Source organism: Schistocerca gregaria, chromosome 8, assembly GCF_023897955.1.
Source record: "Schistocerca gregaria isolate iqSchGreg1 chromosome 8, iqSchGreg1.2, whole genome shotgun sequence".
In the NCBI taxonomy this organism is placed as follows: domain Eukaryota; kingdom Metazoa; phylum Arthropoda; class Insecta; order Orthoptera; family Acrididae; genus Schistocerca; species Schistocerca gregaria.
This window is the reverse complement of record NC_064927.1, coordinates 377,249,036-377,276,541: the sequence shown is the minus strand read 5'-3', so window position 1 is coordinate 377,276,541 and position 27,506 is coordinate 377,249,036. Positions and strand designations below refer to the sequence as shown.

Below are 27,506 nucleotides of genomic sequence, written 5' to 3'. Positions count from 1 at the left end.
TCTTCCGCTCGCGCCCCAACATCGTGCAGCCCGCCTCCAGTGGTGTCGCGACAGGCGTGAATGGAGGGACGAATGGAGACGTGTCGTCTTCAGCGATGAGAGTCGCTTCTGCCCTGGTGCCAATGATGGTCGTATGCGTGTTTGGCGCCGTGTAGGTGCGCGCCACAATCAGGACTGCATACGACCGAGGCACACAGGGCCAACACCCGGCATCATGGTGTGGGGAGCGATCTCCTACACTGGCCGTACACCTCTGGTGATTGTCGAGGGGACACTGAATAGTGCACGGTACATCCAAACCGTCATCGAACCCATCGTTCTACCATCCCTTGACCGGCAAGGGAACTTGCTGTTCCAACAAGACAATGCACGTCCGCATGTATCCCGTGCCACCCAACGTGCTCTAGAAGGTGTAAGTCAACTACCCTGGCCAGCAAGATCTCTGGATCTGTCCCCCTTGGAGCATGTTTGGGACTGGATGAAGCGTCGTCACACGCGGACTGCACGTCCAGCAGGAACGCTGGTCCAACTGAGGCGCCAGGTGGAAATGGCATGGCAAGCCGTTCCACAGGACTACATCCAGCATCTCTACGACCGTCTCCATGGGAGAATAGCAGCCTGCATTGCTGCGAAAGGTGGATATACACTGTACTAGTGCCTACATTGTGCATGCTCTGTTGCCTGTGTCTATGTGCCTGTGGTTCTGTCAGTGTGATCATGTGATGTATCTGACCCCAGGAATGTGTCAATGAAGTTTCCCCTTCCTGGGACAATGAATTCACGGTGTTCTTATTTCAATTTCCAGGAGTGTATTTTACCATTCACTATTGCTCGCTTCCCGCGCCTGGGTTCCCGGGTTCGATTCCAGGCGGGGTCAGTGATTTTCTCTGCCTCGTGATGACTGGGTGTTGTGTGATGTCCTTATGTTAGTTAGGTTTAAGTAGTTCTAAGTTCTAGGGGATTGATGACCATAACTGTTAAGTCCCGTAGTGCTCAGAGCCATTTGAACTATTCACTGTTATGCGTTACTTTATTTACGTGTGCTACCCTAGAACCCATGCATCCGTCCTACCAGGACACCTTTATTAGTCGTTTTCAGTGGCAGGAGACAATAGTTCACAACACAAACACTGGATCTACACTCATTTCCTCTGTAAGCACAAAGAATTAAAGCATCAGTTTATTTTGGATAGCAAACGGTTTTGAGAAAGGATTTAATGAGAATATTGTGACAATATGGGTTTATTGTGAAATTCTCACTAAACTTCCTAAGTCAGTTCAAGGCAGGATGATTACCCTAAGAAATCCTCGTTCACGACAGTGCGCTGTCCCATACTGCGATTCGACAGAAGGAAGCAGACTTTGGGGAGATATTTCAACATCCTCCATGTAGGTACGCACGTGGCACCAAGCGACTCTCATCCCTTCCCCAATATGAAGGCCTGGATGGTCACTCAGCATCTCACGACCGGCGATTAGCTACAGAATGCTGTCAACAACTGACTGAAGAAATAATCCGTTGACATTGCTGTTCAAGGTAGGGTTAGAGAAGCACAAAGACAAACAGCAGAAACGTTGGTCCTAAGCGAACAGGCATTATGAATGTAAGCCTAGGACGGCTTGCCACAAAGGGCAACAAACTGGGGCGCAGAATATCGCCAACTTACAGCTGTGCTGTAAGGAAACCGTGGATGACAACCAAACGGATCCTGCTATGACACGAAATGACATCCCAGAACATCAGTCCTGGTTGTCTGGCGTGCCCCACTGCTGTCTCGGACTTTTCCAGACGTATTCTCGGCCTGTACTCTCACTGCAGTAGAATTGTCTTCAGTGAACAGTCCCGCTTCGTACTGAGCGCAATGACCAACGAAGAGGCGTCTGAAGTTGTTTCGGACAACAGTGGGACACCAACCTCACAGTCATCCACCATACGGTCCGACAGCAAGGTGTGGTGATCTGGGATACCATTTCATTTCATAGAGGGACCCCTTTGGTTGTCATCCACGGCAGCCTTACGGTACAGCCGTACATTGGAGATATTCTGCGCCACCTTTTGTTGTCCTTCATGACAAGCCATCGGTGGTTTACATTTCAGCAGGAGAATGAATGCCCCCACACGGCGAGAGTTTCTACTACTTGTCTTCGTACATACCAAACCATGCCTCCGCCACCAAGGACTCCAGATTTTGACGATCTAACGCACCAGTTGGACGGAATTTGGCACCGTATCCCTCAGGAGGACATCCAAGAACTCTTTCAATTAATGCCAAGGCAAATAACCGTTTGCAAAAGGGCCACAGGAGGACCAACGCGTGAAAATTTTTCTCGTGAATAAATCACCCAATTTTTCAGAAATTGTATAATTTTTTTGTCTGTTCATGTACATCGCATCTACCGATTTCCTTGCGACTTACATAATTTCTTCGTTGTGCGTCGTCTACTTCTGTCTTATACAGTTAAAGAGAGTTATTTTTTCTTGTTTTAACAATTTAGACGGATTTCAATGTAGCTTCGTACACGTAAACACCATCGGCAAGTACTTAATTTAATTGTCTTTCAATTCACTGTGATAAGTAGAACGGCGATCAGAGTGAATAAGTGTCGTTCGTCTTTAATATTGTTAAAAGGCGTGGTAGGGAATATAAGGGGCGTGAACAGCATCAAGTGTTGAGTAGTCACTGTGATAGACGAGAGGTGCTACTTATCTCTTGTGAGACGTTTATCGCCACCTGACAGTGGCCTCATTGTGGGTCTTCGTTTGGCCAGCTGATTGAATCCTGAATTGTGGGACATTCAGATCTGACAGTGGCACGATGTCGCGCTACATGGGAACACCGTGTTGTGCACCAAGCACATCTTAATCCCTTCACAACTGTGCGCCCCATCGAAGAACAATAAAGGACTCCCTGCTACAATGTGTGTCATTCCGCACCATTTGTTGGAGGATAGCAGCAGCCAGCTTAACGAATTATCGTCCTTTGAGTAGTCAGCACAGCACAAACTGAGCATTTGGAGCGTTTCTGTGACCGGGAACCGTTGGCTCCTGAGGTGTGGCATCACAACCTGCCAAGTGACGAGTCATGGTTTGCCCTACCACGGATGGACATCTACGTGTTGTATGGTGGCGACCTATGTGCTGGGTGCTCACTGCTGTGATAAATGCCGGTTTCATAGTGTGAGGAGATATCGGGTATGACTTGACGTAACGGCTGGTAATAACTGAAGGAAATCTGATGGTCCAACATTACGTCACACACAGCCCGCCTCTTCCTTCGTCACCACCGAGTGAGGTGGCACAGTGGTTAGCACAACGAACTCTCATTCGAGAGGACGACGGTTCAAACCCGAGTCCAACCATCCTGATTCAGGTTTCTCCTGATTTCCCTAAAACTCTTGAGACAAATGCCAGGATTATTACTTAGAAAGGGTACCGCCGACTACCTTCCTCATGCTTTCCTAATTCGATGGAACCGATGACCTCCCCAAAATCAACCAGCCAACCTCCGTTCCTCATGCGACAATACAGTTGCGTCATTTTTCAACAGGACAGTTCCTGTCGACAGAAGAAACGTGTCCCTATGATAGGGCTCCGTCATACTGACGTACCCCGTGCCGAACGCGGTCCCCAGATCTGTCCCCTATAGAACGTGTAGTGATAACTCGGACGTCACCTCAGTCCCTGTGTCAGTATCCATGACATCATGACCAATTGTGACCAGCCGATCTCAGGAGAGGATACAAAGGCTTAGTGACAACATATCCAACCGAGCTTCATGCATTCAGGCCAGAGGTTGTGCAACTGACAAGTGGTCTCATACTACCAGGTTCTTTGTAAATCTGACCGTATTTACATATAGACATCCGGCATTTGGCGACAGATCGAAGATCAGTTCTACTGCCACTAACGTGCCACTCGCTCAAGTTCCGCGAAGACAAGGTAAGATAAATTAGGGCTCGTACGGACGCAGTCATTTTTCTGTAGTTCCATTCATGAGCGAAACAAGAAGGGAATAACGAGCAGAGCTGCAAAGTAGGCTCCGCCATGCATCGTATTGTGACATTCGAAGTATACATCTAGTGTAGATGACGACCTGTTAGATGATGATCATTTTGGCCTTGGAAACGTAAAGTCACTAGAAAGGCAGTTCTGACATCTCAATTGATAATGGAAGCACGGCTGTAGAAAAATAAAAACATCTTCCTAGGATTTGTCGACCTGGAAAATGCAATTGGCAGTCTAAAATAATACTAGATGTTCGATATTCTGAGAAAAATAGAAATATTCTCTAAGGAAATAAGAGTAATATACAATGAGTACAAGAAAAAAAAGAGGGTTCAAATAGTTATAATGGCTCTGAACACGATGGGATTCAACATCTATGGTCATCAGTCCCCTAGAACTTAGAACAACTTAAACCTAAACAAGAGGGGATAATGCGAGTATACAGGTAAGACAAATAACGAAGTGCTCGATTTAAAAAGGGTGTAAGAGAGGGATGTAATCTTTCACACTACTGTTCAGTGTATACGTCAAATAAATAATGACGTAAATAAAAGAAAAGTTGAAGAGTGGAATTAAAATTCAAGGTGAAAATACATGAAAATTAAGATTCGCAGATAACTTTGTCATCCTCAGTGAAAGTGAAGAAGAATTACAGAACATACTGAATGGATTGAACAGGGTAATCAGTACAGGATATCAGAGTAAACCGAAGAAAAACGACAGTAATGAGATTCAAATGGTTCAAATGGTTTAAGCAATATGGGACTTAATATCTGAGGTCATCAGTCACCTCGACTTACAATTACTTAAACCAAACTAACCTAAGGACATCACACACATCCATACCCGAAACAGGATTCGAATCTGCGACCGTTGCAGCATCGTGGTTCCGGACTGAAGCTCCTAGAAATGATCGGCCACAGCGGACAGCCAGTAATGAGAATTATCAGAAAACGAAACAGCGAGGAACTGAACATAACATTTAGGTATCACGACGCAGACGAAGGCAAAAAATTCTGCTTCCTAGGCAGCAAAATAACCCATGATGAACTGAACAGGGAGGACATATAAAGTAGAATATCAGTGGCAAAACGATCATTGCTGGCTATGTAAGAATTAATCCGAGAAAGAAATTTCCGAGAATGTACGTTTGGTGCACAGTACTGTATGGTAGTGAAACATGGTCTGTGGGAACAACGGAAGAGAAGAGAATCGATCATTTGAGACGTGGAGCTACAGAAGAATGTTGGAAATTAAGTGGGCTGATAAGATACGGGATGAGGAGGTTCTACACAGAATCGGGAAGGAAAGGGATATGCAGAAAACACTGGCAAAAGGAAGGGACAGAATGACAAGACATTTGTTAGGACATCAGAGAATAATCTCCATGGTACTAGGAGGTGTAGAGGGTAAAAACCGAAGAGGAAGACAAAGATTGGGATACATTGAGCAAATAATAGAGGACGTAGGCTGCGAATACTAATCCGAGCTGGAAAGTTCGGCACAGGAGAGGAATCAGTGGCAGGCCACGATAAACCAGTCAGAAGACGAATGAATAAATACACTATGTGATCAAAGGTATTCGGACACCTGGCTGAAAATGACTTACAACATCGTGGTGCCTCCATAGGTAATTCTGGATTTCAATTTGGTGTTGGCCCACCCTTAGCCTTGATGACAGATTCCACTTTCGCAGGCATACGTTCAATATGGTGCTAGAAGGTTTCATGGGGAATGGCAGCTCATTCTTCACGGAGTGCTGCGTTGAGGAGAGGTTCGATTTCGGTCGGTGAGGCCTAACACGAAGTTTGCATTCCAGAACACCTAAAGGTGTTCTGTAGGATTCAGGTCAGTACTCCGCGCACGCCGGTCCATTACAGAGATGTTATTGTCGTGTAATCACTCCGCCACAGGCCGTGCATTATGAACAGGTTTTCTATCGTGCTGAAAGGTAAAAGCGCCATCCCCGAACTACTCTTTAACAGTGGGAAGCAAGAAGGTGATTAAAACACCAATGTAAGCCTGTGCTGTGATAGTGCCACTCAAACCAAGAAGGTGTACAAGCTCCTTCCATGAAAAACACGCCCACACCATAACACCTCCGCTTTGGAAGTTTATTGTTGCCACTACACACGCTGGCAGATTACTTTCATCGCGCATACTCCATGACCATGCCCTGCCATCGGAACGCCACATTGTGTACCGTGATTCGTCACTCCACACGACGTTTTTCCACTGTTCCATCGACCAATGTTTACACTTCTTAGACCAAGCGAGGTGTCTTTTGACATTTACCGGCGTGATGTGTGGCTTATGAGCAGCTGCTCGACCATAAAATCCATTTTTTCTCACCTCCCCTGTAACTGTCATAGTACTTGCAGTGGATCCTGACGCAGTTTGGAATTCCTGTGTGATGATCTGGATAGATGTGTGCATATTACAAATTACGACCATCTCCAACTGTCGTCAGTCAACAGACGAGGTCTAACCGTACACTTTCGTGCTGTACGTGAGCCCTTCACGTTTCCACTTCATTATCACACGGAAACAGTGGACCTAGGGATGTTTAGGAATGTGGAAATCCTGCGTACAGACACGTGTGACACAAGTGACACCCAATCATGTGACCACGTTCGAAGTCCGCGAGTTCCGCGGAGCGCCCCATTCTGCTCTCTCACGATGTGTAATGGCTACTGAGGTCGCTGATTGGAGTACCTGGAATTAAGTGGCAGCACAATGCAGCTAATATGAAAAAGTATGTTTTTCAGGGTTTCCGGATACTTTTGGTTACATAGTGTACTTTAGTTTACTTTTTGGTGTCCGGAGATTTATCTCAAAGCCTTTCAGCCCAATGTCGGGCCAAGTCCAATGTTTCTCTCTTCTCAAGCCACAGTTCGTCAAGGGTACACCTTGTGGGGCATATGGAACACTGTAGAAGGGGTTCCATATCCTGAACTTCACCACAGTCGCATTTGTTGTCTCCTTCGTCCTTAAAGCCCCATTTGACTAGGTTTGCTTTAACTGGTGCTACGCCTGCTCTGATGCGGTTCAGTGCTCTCCAAATCTTCCAGCTTGATGTACTGCCGCTGGGTATTTCTCGTGAGGCAGGGTACACCTTCGGAGGCTCGTTCAATTCACTAGCGAGAAATCTCTTGCGGGATTTAACTCTGCCACGTCCACATGAAGAACCATGCAGCGGGTGGCGCTCGTCGGAAATCTGTTTAAATTTTTCTGTATGTTTGTGCGCAATTCTTGATGAGAATCCTGCTGATTTGTATATTTTTCCAAGTGGAGTGGGTTTCATGTATCCTGTTGTTAGCCTGCATGTTTCATTAAGGACTGTAGTGACTTTTTTGGCATGTGTGGATCGAGACCATACAGGGCATGCATATTCTGCCGTGTAGAAGCAAAGTGCTTGAGCAGTTGTTAGTAATACAGTCGGACTAGCTCCCCATTTACTATTCGTCAGTTTTCTTAAAATATTGTTCCTGGCAGCAACTTTTTGGCAGGGTTTTTCACAGTCATATCTGTACGTCGGTGATCTATTCAGCACGACACCAATGTATGTTGGTTTGTCCGTATGGTCCAGTTTGTTGCTATTCCAGGTGAGTTCAGCTTCCTGTTTGCCTCTTTTGTGCGGAGGTCGAAAGCGCTAACCTGCGTCTTAGATGGATTTGGTTTGAGGGAGTTCTCTTTAAAGTATTCAGACATTAAGTGTAGCGGGCTTTCTAATTTCCCTTCTACTTCCCTCGAAGCTATTTCCTTGCGTTGTAATGGCCAGATCATCGGCCTACAAGAAATGGGTAGTAAGTTCCGGTGTTGGTTGATCATTGGTGTATAGGTTAAATAGTAGGGGGGGGGGGGGGGTGGCAGCACACTGCCCTGGGTGAGAACGTTCTTTTGTCGACGCCATTGGCTTTTTTTTCTGTCCGGCATTACATAGAACTGTCTGTTTTGCAGCAGAGATTCAATGATTTTTGTTAATTCATGATCCTTAAATTTACAGTACAGTTTTTCCATGAGCTTTCAGCGGTTGACGGTGTCGTATGCAGAACTTCAGTCCACCAATGCTACACCTATTTTTTTTTTGTTTTCAAACCCTTCCTCTATGTGTTCTGTGATTGCTAGGATTTGACTGGTGCCTGATTTTCCGGGTCTGAATCCAGCCCGTTGGGGAATGGACTTTTGGTCTGCGATATTTGCTATGCGGTTTAGGATTATTCGTTCCTACAGTTCGTTCAGATGGCACAAGAGTGCTATTGGGCGGTAGTTCTTCGGTTGACCTGCGTCTTTCCCAGATTTTAGTAGCGCCACTACCTATGATTTCCTCCACATCTTTGGGATCTTACACGTTTTTAAGCAATGATTGAAGAGCTGCAGGATCCATTGCTTGGCACTAGGTCCGAGATGTTTAATCTGTTCCACGCATATATCGTCGACTCCCGCTGCTTTCCCGTTTTTCATTGAATTCATTCCACGATTAAGATATTTCATGGTAAATGGTATTTCGAACATGCTTGACTCTTGACTCTGAATTCTGTTGATTTTTAATTTCTGACATTTCTTGTTGGGTTTTCCATTTAGTAGGAGCTAATGTGCAATTTGATTGTGTGTTACTGAAGAGCATTGTTTAGCTGTCCCAAAGTCACTATTAAGTTTTTTTATTAATTTCCAAGCGACTTTGCTACTGTGGGTCAAATCCATTCTTTACAGAGTTTCGAACCATTTCCTTTGTCTTGATTCACTAATCATTTCCATTTGTGTTTCTCCATATTGGACTACTTCTTCACTAAAGGGGTCCCGTTCGTAAAGCATTTCGTACTTCCTCAGGATGTTCTTGTTTCGTCAGAGAGACCTGGGATGAAATGCTCTCTGCAGCCTCGGGGTATGTATCTTCGAGAACTCTTTTGGAGGGTCTCTACGAAAGTTTGATAATTTTCTGGAGTTGGGTGTAGATTTTTTATTTCTGCATCCAGTTCTACAGCATATTCTGTCCATTTAGGTTTTTTAAAGTTGAAGCGTCTGCGCAATGGTATTTTCGTTGCTCTCAAAGCACCGTATATTTGGATTCCGATAAGTCGTCCGTGTTGTGTTTTAGGAAGAGGTGCGTATGCAGTTTTTAAGCATCGGTCTTCCACGTTTGCGCTTACAAAACAAATATCAGGGTTGTATTCGCGCTTCCAGATTTTGCTGCTGAACGAGCATGGTAGCTTGGCATCATGGATCAGGGATAAGTTATTTATTTCGGCCCACTGCTCTAATTTATGTCCGTTGTCGTCTGTATGTTTGTAGCCCCATGATGTGCTGTGGCAGTTGAAGTCTCCTAAGATGAGCTGTGTTTTCTGGTTGTTGAAGTTTGACGGCAAAGTCAAGTTGAACTTCTCTGCGCGCGGCTTGTATACTGACGTTACGGTGAAGGTGCTACACTCGACAGTCAGTAATTCTATGTTATTGTATGTAGTTCTGTTAGTTGATATTATGGACATCTCAGGTTTTTTGAAGACAGCGCTGCCATATTTACGATGTGGATTTTCTATGGCTAATTTCATTCCTTCTATTTCTGGTCTTATTGACCCTTCTTTCTTGTGTGTTTCTTGTATACATAGTATGTCCCATTTGTGCATGCGGCAAAGTTGTGATATGATTTGTTGTTGGTTCTTGGTGATACCCTCTACGTTTAGGCTTGCAATCGTCATAGTTGGTTCTTTTTGCTTTTTCCGGTGTTGGAAGCAATGGCCGTTGTCTTTTGTTGCAACGTTTCCGAGGGACGCCGGCATTATCTGACAGATGATTCTCGGTCTCTTATCTCAGATAGTGCACGCGTGGAGGCTCCTTCCTTGTCCCCCCACATAGTGTAAAAAAATAATTATATTAGATTTAATATGGGAATTTCATTTTCTGTACGCCATGAGTGCTCAATTGTATGCCAGAAGAGTATGGAATGAACGCTTCTATCGCTCCTCCCAGGGCCGTAAGCGACTGCCCACCAGACATCAGATCCAGCGGCGAGGCAGTTGACCCCCGTCAATGTGTAGCAAAGGACGTCTGCATGTAAAGTAGGTTGCAAAGTGTTTGCTCACGCCGGTAGTATACGCCCTCTCGTACATTTATTAGATGCTGCCTTTGAAAGCTGGCGTGGCATGCTGCGTCTCCTCCGAGACACGTGGGCGTTAACAACGTTGTTTACTCGTTACTAGATCAAACACAGGCCGCGTGCTCCTGCTCTTCCAGCTCATACAACGCTCCATCGACCTCGTTCGGTGCACACGGCATGGGTTCTGAGAATGTAAACATCAGCCAAACAATGGCACACTTTGATGAACGGTGGTTCGAAAATACTTTCTTCTTAACCTGCTTTTATGTTTCCTGCTCATTACTCTCTGTTAGTCAGGAATTGTCGTTCTCTCGGCTAGAGAGGTAATGTACGCCGTATTGAAATCCCAGCGTCGTCTGTGGTGAATGGCTTTTGAATCACTTTCTGGTGGAAATCATAACAAACCTCCATCAGTGACAAGTTCCCTTCTTTCTTAGTGTACATTGGTCCTTGATAATCATCACTTGGCTGTCTGAGGACATTTAAAATGCGACGATCAGTGAAACACTCTATTAGGGGAAAAACATAGAATACATAGATTTTTCTGGCCAAGTTCATTGGTTTTGTACAGAAGATCACATATAAGAGGTTCAAATGGCTCTAAGCACTATGGGCCTTAACATATGAGTTCATCAGTCCCCTAGACATAGAACTAGTAAAACGTAACTAACCCAAGGACACATCCATGCCCGAGGAAGGATTCGAACTTGCGACCTTAGCAGCAGCGCGGTTCAAGGCTGAGGCGCCTAGAAACGCTCGGCCACAGCGGCCGATTATGCAAGAGGCACAAGGGACGTATTCTAAGGTACTGCTACAGAAGTCTTCTGCCAGTTTGTTCAATATAATTCTTATCGACCTTTTAGCAGCTGCACGATGGCTTAGAGACAGCAATATCATAGAAAAATTTTATTGGTTGTATGTCTTGATTTGTTTCTCACTCAAGGCGCTGCAGTCATGGACTGTGCGGGTGATGCCGGCGGAGGTTCGAGTCCTCCCTCGGGCATGGGTGTGTGTGTTTGTCCTTAGGATAATTTAGGGACTGAGGACCTTGGCAGTTAAGTCCCATATGGTTTCACACACATTTTTCTTTTATTTATTTCTCACTCGACCAGCGGTGATAATGGCTATTTTCGATCAAATATTTTCAAAACACTTGACTCTCGATTTGATTTTTTTAATTCTGTAAGTCATACTGAGAAACCTTGCTTTCACTCTATTTTGAGTTATTAATTCTTTATGACTTACTTTGAAATGGTTTTTTTGTACAATTTACAAACTAAGTTGTTATTTCAGCAGTTAACCGAAGCAGTTTAATACTGAGATCTCGTCTAGTAATATTATCTTCGCTGTAAAGCAGTATGTCTAACGCACGCTACACGAAATCATGGAAGACATGCTTTGATATGATGAATGACAGCCGGATTCAGTAATTAACGTGGTTGAACCTGAAAGATTACGTAAAATATTACAGTCATCCATGATATAAATTTTTTGAATACTAACATCCAGAAAATACACAGTATTATCTTCTACATGTCCGACATTACATAAATTGTACTGCTTGTATTGTTTACCGAACGGATTCGAAATTGCAACCATTGAGTACGATTGGCTGTTGTTCATTTTTTACTTTTGTATCTGTTACCATCTCTGTTGTATTACGTTTCTCTTTATTTTACGTTACTGAATGTATTGTGACACTAAAGCGTGTCGCTTTCCTGCTTTCCTCAACACGTAACACACCATCACCGCCCAGTAACACTCCTCAGTTTAACGTAACGGTGGTTGCGTAGCAGCTGACGCCAGCGTCGTGTTCGAGGAACTTTGCTGGCTTCTTTAAAATATATAAAGGCATCGTTGATGCTTCAGTGGCTTTGTATCCTAGCCAGCCTAGATGTAACGTCCGTTTCAAGCAGTGTACGCCAACTACATTCACTAAATATATCTAAGAACCAAGCACCTCTGTTACCTTTGAAATTAGGTCGTCGGATTAATCCTTGTTGCTAGCGAGCGCCATACAGATTTTCAGAATACTTTCGAAATGCTATCAAACAATTATTGACATCTCTACATATTTTAAACTTATAAATACAAAACACATTGTAATGGTTTCCGGAGAAAAATCTGTAAATCTGGGTATAACAACATAGCTACTTCTTGGTCTAAAAAGCTTTACTTTTTATCTGTAGTGTATTTTTCCCCATTCATATCCCCTTCCTTCAGTCCCATCCTCACACTGTCTACTGGGAGCTAACCCAAAAATACTTGCTGGGTGTCATCGTGATCATAATCGTCATAGTCTTAGCAGCAGCCACACGATAACGTCTATGTTTTATAGTAAACTGGTTTACTATAAAAGTGACAAGATATGTACATGGTGAAGAAAAATCGGGCACTCGGACTTCACAGCGTGATTGTTCATGTGCTAGCAATACAAAAATATCTGTCAGAAAATTTTGTCCTGCGCATCTTTCCGACAGAAAATGGACATTAAAGAGTGGCTTCTGGCAACACTGTGGTCGCCGCCCGGTGTGACCGTGCGGTTCTGGGGGCTGCAGTCTGGAACCGAGCGACCGCTACGGTCGCAGGTTCGAATACTGCCTCGGGCGCGGATGTGTGTGATGTCCTTAGGTTAGTTAGGTTTCATTAGTTCTAAGTTCTAGGCGACTGATGACCTTAGAAGTTTCGTTCGGTAGCGTTCTCGCTTCCCTCGCCTGGGTTTCCGGGTTCGATTCCCGGCGGGGTCAGGGATTTTCTCTGCCTTGTGATGAGTGGCTGTTGCTAGCAACGTGCTTTGAAAATAATTTCCAAACGGTTACTCTGAAAGTGTGTGATACATGTGGCTTAAGAAACGGTGTATACCACAGAGTTATATGGTGGAATGAAAATGTTAGTTAAAAAGAAATACGGCTCGACCTTAACTTGCTGCATGCAAACCCAAAACGCTGTCCACTGCACAGCATTGCTGCTACACGCTGACAAATGTAATTACCGTACAACTGATTACAATGTTGCCAGATGGCCAATCTTTAGCGTCCATTTACTGCCGGAAATATGCGCGGAAGGAAATTTAATGAGAGATTTTTGTGTTGCTATTGTATGAGGAATCGCGCCGTTAAGTCAGAATGCGCAAATTTTTCTTTATCCTGTATAACATGGAATGGCCGAAGATCAGCAATATGGCTGCTGCCAGCCGACTTACATTTTGTGTGTGGCACAGAGGCAGGGGAGATTAAATTAATAAGGAGAGAAAGCAAAAGACTAGCCCCATTCAGTCCTCTTGAAAGAGCATCATGTTGACCCCTAGCATGCTTTGACATATGGTTCAAATGGCTCTGAGCACTACGGGACTTAACAGCTATGGTCATCAGTCCCCTAGAACTTAGAACTACTTAAACCTAACTAACCTAAGGACAACACACAACACCCAGTCATCACGAGGCAGAGAAAATCACTGACCCCGCCGGGAATCGTACCCGGAAACCCGGGCGTGGGAGGCGAGAACGCTACCATGCTCTTACAAAGCTGTAAGCCCTGAAATATTTATGCTTTCTGCCAATGACTTGGAAAACATATACTCTTAACCACTTCGGAAAAGTCGTTCGATTGAACACTTCTCTGATTATTTTGACGAAATAGCTAAGGAAAAGTTGCATTATTTTTAAATAAAGGGAAGTACGGTTGATGTGTTATAGCCCACTGGACTCTCTTTTCCTGTCTTTCTAGAGACAAGAACAAGTAATACTATATCCGAAACAGGTTTATTGCCGTGTTTGTTCAACTGGCTAGGTGGCCTCAAGCGAATTGTTCACTGCATTGTTTACGAGCGTTATTTCTTGTAACATGTCGGGTTGAAACACGATCTCACACGGGCGCTGATATCTGTGCAGTCAAACATTGTTTCCCGAAGCGTCCCAATATTTGACGTGGCTATCGAACAGCCCGTCTCCACGGACGTGGCGTGAAACCGGCAACAATAAGCCGCTGTTCTCGGGCGCGTATTTGCTCTCTGTAGTAAACACAAACGGATGCTGTGATTATCTCTGACGGACCGTGTCTTCTTTGTACAGACTGTTGCTAGACGCTGGATCTGCAGCCTCGCCCACAGGCACACACTAACAACGAATATAGCGTCTAAAGCAAGGCCTTCTTCCAAGTTATTGTCTCGATTTATGTTCCGAAATAACCTAGCATGATACGCTGACGACAGAGAATGTTTGTATAGTAATATAGAGCGGCATCCCAGCAATGGATTACCTTGCTATTCTGTGAGACAATGAGAAACACGGCTTATGTAGCGGCAGTAGACATCAGAATGAACTCGTTGTGATATAATTATATTGAAGTATATGTTTGTTAGTTAGAGATCGATTGCAAGAACTGGATCTATACTTATATAACTACTTTAAACAGAAGGCTCTTCATAATCTACATTTTAACTTAATAGAAGTTTATTCTTGAAACCTGGTAGTCAAGGAAGGCAGGATTCGGTTACGATTGTGGACGAGGCCGTAATCAGTTACTATTGGTTCCCTTTTGCAATTACACACATTTATTTTAACACGGTAATTCCAGACTCAGCAATGAATCAAGATATCACACGTTATTAATGAAGGAATAAACAACTGTGTAATTAATAGTGCTTTCAGTGCGTTACAATTTACCAAATGATCATAAAATACAGACACAGCCAATAATGTTTGAAAAACATGCCAATGTGATTCCAATTAGAATTTGAAGGTAAGTACAGTCACGGCGGAAGGCCTTTAACGCCAAGAACGGCAAGTATAAAAAATTTAACAAACATACTGTAAAACAGCAATGCAATAGCAAAGGTTAATTTAAAAAGGCAGGCAACCTATCACCAAACGGGTGAGACAAAATGATGATAAACATAGCAGCAAAACCATTTAAACCTGCTGTAACCTAAGAATGGCAATTATCTAAAAAAATAAGAAACATACAATTAAACAGCGAACACACTAATAGAACACAAGGGCCAGTCACAGACGGTGCACCAGGAATAGACCTCTGAGTAGGTCTGGAAAAGAACACTTTCGTGAGCGATGAGATAGGCAGCCAAGCGTTGAATTCACTTCACAAGCTGGTAACTCAGTCTAGCGGCAGTCTAACGAATGACTAATCATAATCTTTCTGAGGCTACCTGACGTTCAGTAAACCAAATGCAAAGATATAAAAATACGCCTAAACCGGAACCGGCGGTCTGGACTCCGCCCCCAGAATACTGTGCTTGAGCGCCCCGAACGAAAAGGAATCACTACCACCAGAGTAGAAGAATCGCCAACCAACCTACAATCAAGGAAGCTGTAAAAACTACACGCCTCACCAGACAGCAGCGGCAAGGCGAGGAAACGTACATTGCCATGACATACACTAACCCCAGGTCACGTAACGTGGGCGTTAGCGGGCACGAGACAGGATAAATACCGCTGGTTGAACTTAACAAATAGTAACAAACTGAATGCAGTAAATACGAGGCGTGTTTTTTAAGTAACGAGCGCGTGCGTCGTGTCCCGGCATGCCTAGGGAACAAGTGTGCTCAGTTTCAGCTGTGTAGCTAACCTCTACGGTTCTGTTCTGTGCTTTCAAAATGTTAAAGACTATCAATTCACCCACTGCGTGTGAGTTTCCGTCAGTGATACGGTTTTTGTCAGCAAGGAACTTGTCTGCTGCAGAAATTCATCGACAGTTTTGCGAAGTATATGGTGATACCGTTATGAGTGAATGCAAAGTGCGTAAGTGGGTATGAGAATTCAAAGATGGTCATGACAACGTCCATGATGGGGTCGGCGCCGGTCGCCCTTCTTTGATTACAGACGATTTGGTGGATTCAGTTGAAGTGAGGATTCATGAGAGCAGGCGCTTCACAATGACAGGTTCCTCAAACGAATTTCCTGACATACAGAGATCAGTGCTTTACAACATTGTTTCTGAAAACTAACGTTTAGGAAACTGTGCTCCCATTGGGTCCCGAAACTAGCAGAGGACCACAAAAACCAAAGATCTGAGTGTGCAATGAAGTTCTTGAACTGTTATCAGGAAGAAGGTGATGGCTTCTTGAGTCAGGTCGTAAGTGGACAGGAAACATGGGTTTCGCTTACCACGCCCGAATCGAACCAACAGAGCATGGAATGGAGACACACTCACACTCCTGTAAGGGTGAAGGACAAATAGACTCTGTCCCAGCGCAAAATCGTGGCCTCCTTGTTTTGGGATAGGCATGGTGTTTTGTTGGTGGACTTCATGCAATGAGGAACCGCTATCAATGCAGAACCATACTGCCAAACCTTGAGAAAGCTAAGCAGAGCGTTTCAAAACAAAAGATGCGGCATGCTCACAAAGGCAAGTGTCCTTCTCCATAACAATACAAGACCTCACGCTGCAGGTCAGACCCGCCATTTAATTGGACAGATTGGCTGGGAAGTTTTAGAACACCCACCCTACAGTCCTGATCTTGAGCCGAGCGGTTACCCTCTGTTCTTCCACCTCATACAACACCTCAGTGGCAACCGTTAGAATGATGACGACGACGTGAAAACAGCAGTGAACTCTTGGGTACCGGAGCATGAGTAAAGTTTTATGAAGAGGCTATTTTAAAATTGGTTGAGAGGTATGATACGTGTCTGAACAAACATGGCGACTATGTCGAAAAATAGAGTGAAGTATGTACTTTCTGAAAATAAATTTACGTTTCTGAAATAAATTTTCATTGTGTACTTATGTTTAAACGGACCGTATCTAGAAAACACACCTCATAGTAATTAGAAGTCCAGAAAGCTAATCAGATCCGCCTTCCCCAAGAGCTCCACTCGTGCTCTTCATTTCAGCAACACTACGAGCAGCAACACAAACCCAAGTCACTGGAGAATCGCAAGATCTTTCAGTGGTGGAGGTTCCTCTTCTTGAATCCAAATGCACTCAACTTGAAGCTTGCACGGTCCGGCTTACGACGAGGTCGTGCACCCTTGTGACCACAGGCCTTCAATAAAGTAGTCCATGCACGCCACCAGCTGTCCCGGCGTCTTCTCCCACTGTGCAGGCCTGGCTCCTCCTGAGCCCCCAACCAAAATGCACACTCACACGACCCGGAAGAACCACGATATCGCCCCCAAAGATAGGGCCACAGTTACCACTTATCGATAACCGCCGCTGCTGCCACTATTGGTCAGGCAACACTTGCAAAACCAAATGGCGCCAGTCAACACGAGAAGACAGACAAACGCAACCATGTCAGCTAAACGATAAGGTCTGGCTTCTAACAGAAGACGGGAACCTACAAACAGCACTAACGCAAGCTGCAGCATGGCTCAGTTCGGAAGTAGAGTATCAGACGCTTCCAGCTGCAAAATAAAATTACTTTAAATGACTCGTCACTTTCCATACAGTAGTTCTAATTACATTTACTTTATCAGCTTTCATCGTGTGATTCAAGTTTTCACATTTGGTTTTATACTTAGACGTCCTCCCAAATATTATATATTATTTTCATATTACATTTTTGGGAAGTCGGAAACATTTCTTATTTGCACTGACATTATCGATGTTTCTGGGTATGGCTCCAAGAACCAATTCTACAAAGCCTGACACGAGACTGCTGACTTACTTAAGACATTTTATAAAAAAAAAGTGTTTTGAACCAATTGAGAATAACTAACCAATACGTATTATAAAAGTAAGTGTACATGTGCGTGCTACTAAAACTCAGAAACGAGTTTAGGTACGATCGAGAGAGTTATGTGGTGTGGTGTGGTAGCCCTCTATCCCTAAGGAGGTTACCTTTTTTATCTAAGGAACGTGTTTTGAAGCTCTAATGGTTGGAAAGTTTAGCGCTCTAGAAATCTCTAGAACATTCAAGAATAGTTGCGAGCATTTTACAACATTCCAGAATGTTGTGGAAAGTTTTCAGTGCCTTTCTTATAATTATGATAGTTGAGACTAGCGATCTCATTAACACATGGTGACGCTTTGTGTGGCTCTAGCATTCGGCCATGTGTATGCTTGGATTGTGATTGGAACCGCCGTTACATTTCGTGTTCATGTCTCCATATAGAGGGTGTTACAAAAAGGTACGGCCAAACTTTCAGGAAACGTTCCTCACACACATAGAAAGAAAATAGGTTATGTGGACATGTGTCCGCAAACGCTTACTTTCCATGTTAGAGCCCATTTTATTACTTCTCTTCAAATCACATTAATCATGGAATGGAAACACGCAGGAACAGAAACTACCAGCGTGACATCAAACACTTTGTTAAAGGAAATGTTCAAAATGTCCTCCGTTAGCGAGGATACATGCATCCCCCCGCGTCGCATTGAATCCCTGATGCACTGATGCAGCCCTGGAGAAAGGCTGTATCACAGCCGAACACAATACGAGCACGAAGAGTCTCTACATTTGGTACCGGGGTTGCGTAGACAAGAGCTTTCAAATGCTCCCATAAATGAAAGTCAAGAGGGTTGAGGTCAGGAGAGCGTGGAGGCCATGGAACTGGTCCACCTCTACCAATCCATTGGTCACGAATCTGTTGTCGAGAAGCGTACAAACACTTCGACTGAAATGTGCAGGAGTTCCATCGTGCATGAACCACATGTTGTGTCGTACTTGCAAAGGCACATGTTCTAGCAGCACAGGTAGAGTATCCCGTATGAAATCATGATAACTTGCTCCATTGAGCATAGGTGGAAGAACATGGGGCCCAATCAAGACATCACCAACAATGCCTGCCCAAACGTTCACAGAAAATCTGTGTTGATGTCGTGATTGCACAATTGCGTGCGGATTCTCGTCAGCCCACACATGTTGATTGTGAAAATGTACAATTTGATGACGTTGGAATGAAGCCTCATCCGTAAAGAGAACATTTGCACTGAAATGAGGATTGACACATTGTTGGATGAACCATTCGCAGATGTGTATCCGAGGAGGCCAATCAGCTGCTGATAGTGCCTACACACGCTGTACATGGTACGGAAATAACTGGTTCTCCAGTAGCACTCTCCATACAGTGACGTGGTCAACGTTACGTTGTACAGCAGCAACTTCTCTGACGCTGACATTAGGGTTACCGTCAACTGCATGAAGAATTGCCTCGTCCATTGCAGGTGTCCTCGTCGTTCTAGGTCTTCCCGAGTCGCGAGTTAGGCTGGACTGTTCCGTGATCCCTAAGACGCCGATCATTTGCTTCCAACGTCATCCTGTCGGGACACGTTCGTTCTGGAAATCTGTCTCGATACAAACGTAACGCGCAACGGCTATTGCCCCGTGCTAATCCATACATCAAATGGGCTTCTGCCAACTCCGCATTTGTAAACATTTCACTGAGTGAAAAAACCACATTCGTGATGAACACTAACCTGTTGATGCTACGTAGTAATGTGCTTGATGCTAGTACTGTAGAGCAATGAGTCGCATGTCAACAAATGCACGGAAGTCAACATTACCTTCCTTGAATTCGGCCAACTGGCGGTGAATCGAGGAAGTACAGTACACACTGGCGAAACTAAAATGAGCTCTAACATGGAAATTAAGAGTTTCCGGACCCATGTCCCCATAACATCTTTTCTTTATTTGTGTGTGAGGAATGTTTCCTGAAAGTTTAGCCGTACCTTTTGTTACACCCTGTAGATATACTCGAAAGTGTTGTTACATATTTCACAGACCCTTCAAATAATAATTCAATAATCCAGGGCTCTTTTGTAACACACTAACAGAAAAAAATCCCAACACCAAGAAGGAGTTTTGCAAGGTAAACGAGAGTAGGTAGGCGTGTATCACATGTGAAAGGTTATTTCTATTCAAAATTCGATCCAATCGCTTTATAGTGATGCTGCTATTGCCTCAATGAGGATTGCTTTAAATACGCGCTGTAATGGTTGTGAGGATTAGTTATCTTTCAGACTCGACGTAGTGAGTCGATGTTGGCGAAGAATACCTTTAAGACGACGAAGACGCCATTATCAACACCTGATTGAGTTTAAACGAGGTCGTGTACGGACTGCTTAAGTTGTAAGTTCGTTTCGCGATAATGCAGAAAGTGTTGGCAGGAATTCAGCCACCGTACGTAGCTGCTGCCAGCATTGGCCACGGGTCCGGACGCCCACGTGACACTACCTAGGAGGAAGACGGCCGTGTTCGGCGTATGGCGCTGTCGCATCGTACTGCCTCTGCAGCATCGATTCGAGCAGCGGTTGAAACTACAGAGACACAGCGAACTCATACAAATGAGTTACTTGAAAGACAGCTTAGTACCAGATGTCCTGTGGCGTGCATTTTACTGACCCCAAACCACCACCGTTTGTGAACTCAGTGGTGTCAAGTGAGAACTCATCGGAGGGCAGGGTGCAGGTCTGTTGCGTTGTCTGATGAAAACTGGTTCTGCCGTGATACCAGTGATGGCCATGTGCTGATTGGAAGGAGCTAAGTTGATCGTCTGTAACCAGTCTATCTGCGGCCTAGACACACTGTACCTACACCCTAAGTTGTGGTCTGGGAACACACTCGTGGTTACTCCACTCCTCCTGACTCCAAATTTGTACGTCAGTCTGGTGATTCGACCTGTTGTGCTGCCATTCATTAACGGCATTCATGGCGATGATTTCCAACACGATAACGCTGGCCCACACACCGCTGTTGTATGGCAGCATTCCCTACAGAGAGCCCAAATGTTTTCTTCTCCTGTTAGATCACAAGATCTCTCTCCAATCGAGCTCGTATCATCGGACAACAACTCCAGCGTCATCCGCAAATATCATTAACCGTATATGAAGATGGTAACTTTTCTCGAAAGAACAGATACCATTGATGACCGTGAAGCTTCTCTAGAATAAATAATTAACTGAAACCCTCCGCTGCCGATAGGTGTTATTGATTTACCTTTGATGGGGACAGCTGAAAATGTGTGCCCCGACCGGGACTCGAACCCGGGATCTATTAACATGTCAGACGCTCTATCCATCTGAGCCACCGAGGACACAGATGAATAGCGCTACTGCAGGGACTCATCCCTTGCACGCTTCCCGTGAGACCCACGTTCTCAACTGTCCACAATCTACATATCTAGATATTTGCCCATCCACTCATTACTCGCGCACACTAAGGTGACGATTCCCGTAAGAGTTCGGACAACCTCTGCGCATTCGAAGATCAATGGTATCTGTTCTTTCGAGAACCGTTACCATCTTCATATACACTCCTGGAAATGGAAAAAAGAACACATTGACACCGGTGTGTCAGACCCACCATCCTTGCTCCCGACACTGCGAGAGGGATGTACAAGCAATGATCACACGCACGGCACAGCGGACACACCAGGAACCGCGGTGTTGGCCGTCGAATGGCGCTAGCTGCGCAGCATTTGTGCACCGCCGCCGTCAGTGTCAGCCAGTTTGCCGTGGCATACGGAGCTCCATCGCAGTCTTTAACACTGGTAGCATGCCGCGACAGCGTGGACGTGAACCGTATGTGCAGCTGACGGACTTTGAGCGAGGGCGTATAGTGGGCATGCGGGAGGCCGGGTGGACGTACCGCCGAATTGCTCAACACGTGGGGCGTGAGGTCTCCACAGCACATCGATGTTGTCGCCAGTGGTCGGCGGAAGGTGCACGTGCCCGTCGACCTGGGACCGGACCGCAGCGACGCACGGATGCACGCCAAGACCGTAGGATCCTACGCAGTGCCGTAGGGGACCGCACCGCCACTTCCCAGCAAATTAGGGACACTGTTGCTCCTGGGGTATCGGCGAGGACCATTCGCAACCGTCTCCATGAAGCTGGGCTACGGTCCCGCACACCGTTAGGCCGTCTTCCGCTCACGCCCCAACATCGTGCAGCCCGCCTCCAGTGGTGTCGCGACAGGCGTGAATGGAGGGACGAATGGAGACGTGTCGTCTTCAGCGATGAGAGTCGCTTCTGCCTTGGTGCCAATGATGGTCGTATGCGTGTTTGGCGCCGTGCAGGTGAGCGCCACAATCAGGACTGCATACGACCGAGGCACACAGGGCCAACACCCGGCACCATGGAGTGGGGAGCGATCTCCTACACTGGCCGTACACCTCTGGTGATCGTCGAGGGGACACTGAATAGTGCACGGTACATCCAAACCGTCATCGAACCCATCGTTCTACCATTCCTAGACCGGCAAGGAAACTTGCTTTTCCAACAGGACAATGCACGTCCGCATGTATCCCGTGCCACCCAACGTACTCTAGAAGGTGTAAGTCAACTACCCTGGCCAGCAAGATCTCCGGATCTGTCCCCCATTGAGCATGTTTGGGACTGGATGAAGTGTCGTCTCACGCGGTCTGCACGTCCAGCACGAACGCTGGTCCAACTGAGGCGCCAGGTGGAAATGGCATGGCAAGCCGTTCCACAGGACTACATCCAGCATCTCTACGATTGTCTCCATGGGAGAATAGCAGCCTGCTTTGCTGCGAAAGGTGGATATACAGTGTACTAGTACCGACATTGTGCATGCTCTGTTGCCTGTGTTTATGTGGCTGTGGTTCTGTCAGTGTGATCATGTGATGTATCTGACCCCAGGAATGTGTCAATAAAGTTTCCCCTTCCTGGGACAATGAATTCACGGTGTTCTTATTTCAATTTCCAGGAGTGTATAATTAAATGGCTACAGGGCCATTGTCCTTCGTCTGTGCGAATGCGCACAGGTTGCCCGAACTGTTATGCGAATCGTCACCTTAGGGTGCGCGAGTAATGATTGGATGAGCGAATATCTAGTAGGAACATTACATACGTAGATTGTGGACAGTTGGAAATGTGGGTCTAACGGGAAGCGTACCAGGGATAAGTCTCTGCAGTCGCGTTATTCATCTGTGTCCTCGGTGACCCAGATGGATAGTGTGGTGTCACCGCCAGACACCACACTTGCTAAGCGGTAGCCTTTAAATCGGCCGCGGTCCGTTAGTATACGTCGGACCTGCGTGTCGCCACTATCAGTGATTGTAGACCGAGCGCCGCCACACGGCAGGTCTAGTCTGGAGAGACTTAGTAGCACTCGCCCCAGTTATACAGCCGTCTTTGCTAGCTATTGTTCACTGTATACCGACGCAGAGACGACAGTTTAGCATAGCCTTCAGCTACGTCATTTGCTACGACCTAGCAAGGCGCCAGATTTTTCAAGAATGTATTCTGAACAGATAATATTGTGAATCATGTAGCTTCATTAATGGATTAAAGTTAAGTATCAAACTAATTACGTCCGCTTTCTGAATTCTAATTCCTTATCATGTTCCAGACCTCACGTCAGTATAGTTCTTCCCTACTCACGCCACCCTGCGTTTCGGCCACCACTAGTAATACGGTGTTGGCTCTTCTGCCAACACAACAGATAGAGTGTCTGCCATGTATACAGGAGATTCCGGGTTCGAGTCCCGGTAGGAGCTCACAATTTCATGTGTCCCCATCAAGGTATATCAACGACACCTGTCGGCAGCTGAGGGTTTCAAATATCAATCATTAACCGTCACTGAATTGACCAACCAAGTGCAACAGCATGGAACTCCATTCTACAAGCTGACATCCGGCACCTATACAACACAATGCATGCACATCTGCATGCTTGCATTCAAAATTCTGGAGGTTACACCGATTACTAATGTAGCACGATTTCAGATTTGCAATGGCTTTTCCCGGTCTTACTTTTACCTGTGATCTTGCAACGTTAATCAAATATATTACATACACAAATGCATTTCTCAAATTTCATTACTCTACGTTAACTATTTCTTTGCTCTGGTTTCTTTTCTGTCAGTGTAAAATGAGAAACTCGTTTGTACTGCACGTAAAGTAGGCCCACAGAGTTACGTCTTTGAGCATATGAGGTAAGTTGATCGTTGCATGAGACTACAAGATACACAGAGGTATTCTACTGCTTAAATAGTTATTAACTGTTGATTTATTTCAGGCCTATGATTTGAAGGCTAGGGAAGGTCTGTTAACAGTCTAAGTTACTGGCCTTAGTCAGAACTATTAGCGATAGCGCCGCTTCTCAATAAGCATCTGTGAGTGCGAGAGTTTCTTTCATCTAGCATTAAAAAACCAAGGAAGCATAAGCAATAGCACTAAAGTTTATTAGGTGCGAGGGGTCTAAGGCGCTGCAGTCAGGGACTGTGCGGCTGGTCCCGGCTGAGGTTCGAGTCCTCCCTCGGACATGGGTGTGTGTGTTCGTCCTTATGATAATTTAGGTTAAGAAGTGTGTAAGCTTAGGAACTGATGACCTTAGCAGTTACGTCCCATAAGATTTCACACACATTTGATTTTTTCATTACGTGCTGGAGCTGTTTGCGTGCTGTTAGCGCGTGCGAGGTCTGAGGCGAGGCGGTGTGCCCGCAGGCGGAGCGCCGTGTGATGCCGGGCGTGGGCGCGCACGATGGCGCCCCCCGCTAGCTCCAGCCGCAGCGCAGCCGCCGCCAGCCTCCACCTCCGCCGCCGCAGCCGCGACCGCCCCCGCTGCTGGCCGCGGCGGCCTCCGCTAGCAGCCGACATGCTCCATGATGGAGAGGAAGCGCTCCAGCCGCCGCTACCGCTACCGCCCGCGCAAGAGCTGGGCCGAGCGCTGCAAGGACTACCTGCGACACTTCCTCGCCTTCATGTTCAGCAATGTCGGCATCATTGGTGAGTTTCACACTTTGTCTGCTCTGGGAACTGGTTCCTGTCTTTCTTTTTTTTGGGTTATGTGGACCAATTTGATTTGGCGCGACACGGGTCCCTCTCCAGTGCCAACCTCTATCTCAGAAAAGCACGTACATCGAACGTCCTGGATTAAGAATATTCCAATCTCTGTCGTGCCCTGTACAAGGTCCTATAGTCCCTTGGAGGTTGAAATACGGGAACCATTCGCGCCGACTTGCTTCATAACCGAGAGACGTCTGTCTCATTTCCGTCTTACTGGCGCCGTCCATGAGAAATACGGACCTCGCAATATACTTGTGACGTGTCAATAGTTTGCCCGTCCGCCACACTTCGCAAACGCTCCGTAGAGGTCCCACGGGAAATCAGTGTACACGTTGGTCCACTGATCGTGACCGGGCCAAATATCTCACGAATTAAGCGTCAAACGAAAAAACTACAAAGAACGAAACTTGACTAGCTTGAAGGGGGAGACCAGATTTCACTGTGGTTGCCCCGATAGATGGTGCTGCCATAGGTCAAACGGATATCAACTGCGTTTTTAAAAAAAATAGGAACCCGCGTTTTTATTACATAATTGTGTAGTACGTAAAGAAATAAGAATATTTTAGTTGGACCACTTTTTTCGCTTTTTGATAGATGGCGCTGTAATAATCACAAACATATGGCTCACAATTTTAGACGAACAGCAGGGTTTCTAAATTAAAATACAGAACGTAGGTACGTTTGAACCTTTTATTTCGCTTGTTACAATGTGATACATATACCTTTGTGAACTTATCATTTCTGAGAACGCATGCTCTTAGAGCGTGATTACCTGAAATTCCTACATTAATGCAACAAATGCTAAAAATAACATCCATCAACCTCAACGCATCTGGCAATACGTGTAACGACATTCCTCTCAACAGCGAGTAGTTCGCCTTCCGTAATGTTCTCACATATATTGACAATGCGCTGACGCATATTCTTAGGCGTTGTCGGTAGATCACGATAGCAAATATCCTTCAACTTTCCCCGCAGAAAGAGAACCGGGGACGTCAGATCCGGTAAACGTGCGGGCCATGGTATGGTGCTTCGACGACCAATCCACTTGTCATGAAATATGTTATTCAATACCGCTTCAACCGCACGCGAGCTGTGTGCCGGACATCCATCAAGTTGCAAGTACATCGCCATTCTGTCATGCAGTGAAACATCTTGTAGTAACATCAGTCGAACATTACGTAGGACATAAGCATACATTGCACCATTTAGATTGTCATCGATAAAATGGGGGCCATTTAGCCTTCCTCCCACATTGCCGCACCATACATTAACCCGCCAAGGTAGCTGATGTTCCACTTGTCGCAGCCATCGTGGATTTTCTGTTGCCCAATAGTGCATATTATGCCAGTTACGTTACCGCTGTTGGTGAATGACGCTCCGTCACTAAATAGAACCTGTGGAAAAAATATGTCATCGTCCCGTAATTTCTCTTCTGGCCAGTGGCAGAACTGTACACGACGTTCAAAATCGTCGCCATGCAATTCCTGGTGCATACAAATATGGTACGGGTGCAATCGATGTTGTTGTAGCTTTCTTAACACCGACCTTTTGTGAGATTCCCGATTCTCGCGCAAATTGGCAGCTACTGATGTGCTGATTAGTCGCGACAGCAGCTTAAACACCTACTTGTGCATCATCATTTGTTTCAGGTCGTGGTTGACGTTTCTCATGTGGCTGAACACTTCCTGTTTTCTTAAATAACGTAACTATCCGGCGACCGGTCCGGACACTGGGACGATGTCGTCCAGGATACCGAGCAGCATACATAGCAGACTCCCGTTGGCCATTTTGATCACAAAAGCCATACATCAACACGACATCGACCTTTTCCGCAATTAGTAAACGGTCCATTTTAACACGGGTAATGTATCACGAAGCAAATACGTCCGCACTGACGGAATGTTACGTGGTACCACGTACCTATACTTTTGTGACTATTACAGCGCCATCTATCACAAAGTGAAAAAAGTGTTCCAACTAAAACACTCATATTTGTTTACGTACTACACGAATATGTAATAAACAATGGGGGTTCCTATTAAAAAAAACACAGTTGATATCCGTTTGACCTATGGCAGCACCATCTAGCGGGTCAACCATAGCGCCATCTGGTTTGCCCCTTCAAGCTAGATGAGTTTCGTTCTTTGTAGTTTTTTCGTTTGATGCTTATTTCGTGAGATATTTGGCCCGGTCAGGATCAATGGACCACGCTGTATAACTGCAAAGGTACGCTCTGAAGGTTGAACGTTTACCACCATTCTCCGTTATTATAATTCTCTTCCTCTCTTTCATTCAGTCTATGTAGAGGATGCTGGATGTGTGTGTGTGTGTGTGTGTGTGTGTGTGTGTGTGTGTGTGTGTGTGTGTGCCAAGGCACCTCATACACATGCCGCTTACCCGCTTGGCTCAGTGGTCGGAAGGATTCATTTAAGGGGGCCGGCCCGAAGCTAGTATTTGAATGATTTGATGATTATTATATTAAAATTTTGCAACGGGTAACATGGGGGAGGGCTCAAGCAACCAAGTGGGGAAGTAACTAACTACCACGATCTAACATCATCTGTATTCTCTACCCTTGTTAATTTTCTTTCGCGCCAGATTATCATGACTCCAATTTAGTACTTAGTTGCTCTATACACAGGATGAGGGTGTTACGATCACTGAATCTATGAAATCAATTCTATATGACACATT

At 45.5% G+C, this 27,506-nt stretch overlaps 1 protein-coding gene across 1 annotated transcript in view; it reads left to right on the top strand.

Moving 5' to 3' along the window:
• The window catches only part of LOC126284935 (TWiK family of potassium channels protein 18-like), a 1,181,210-nt gene that overhangs the window by 784,419 nt on the left and 369,285 nt on the right, over positions 1 to 27,506 (top strand). Inside the window, exon 4 of the mRNA XM_049984198.1 lies at positions 24,468 to 24,749. Within this exon, the coding sequence (XP_049840155.1) occupies positions 24,626 to 24,749 (124 nt within the window). The 5' untranslated portion in view covers positions 24,468 to 24,625. The remainder of the gene's footprint in view (positions 1 to 24,467; positions 24,750 to 27,506) is intronic.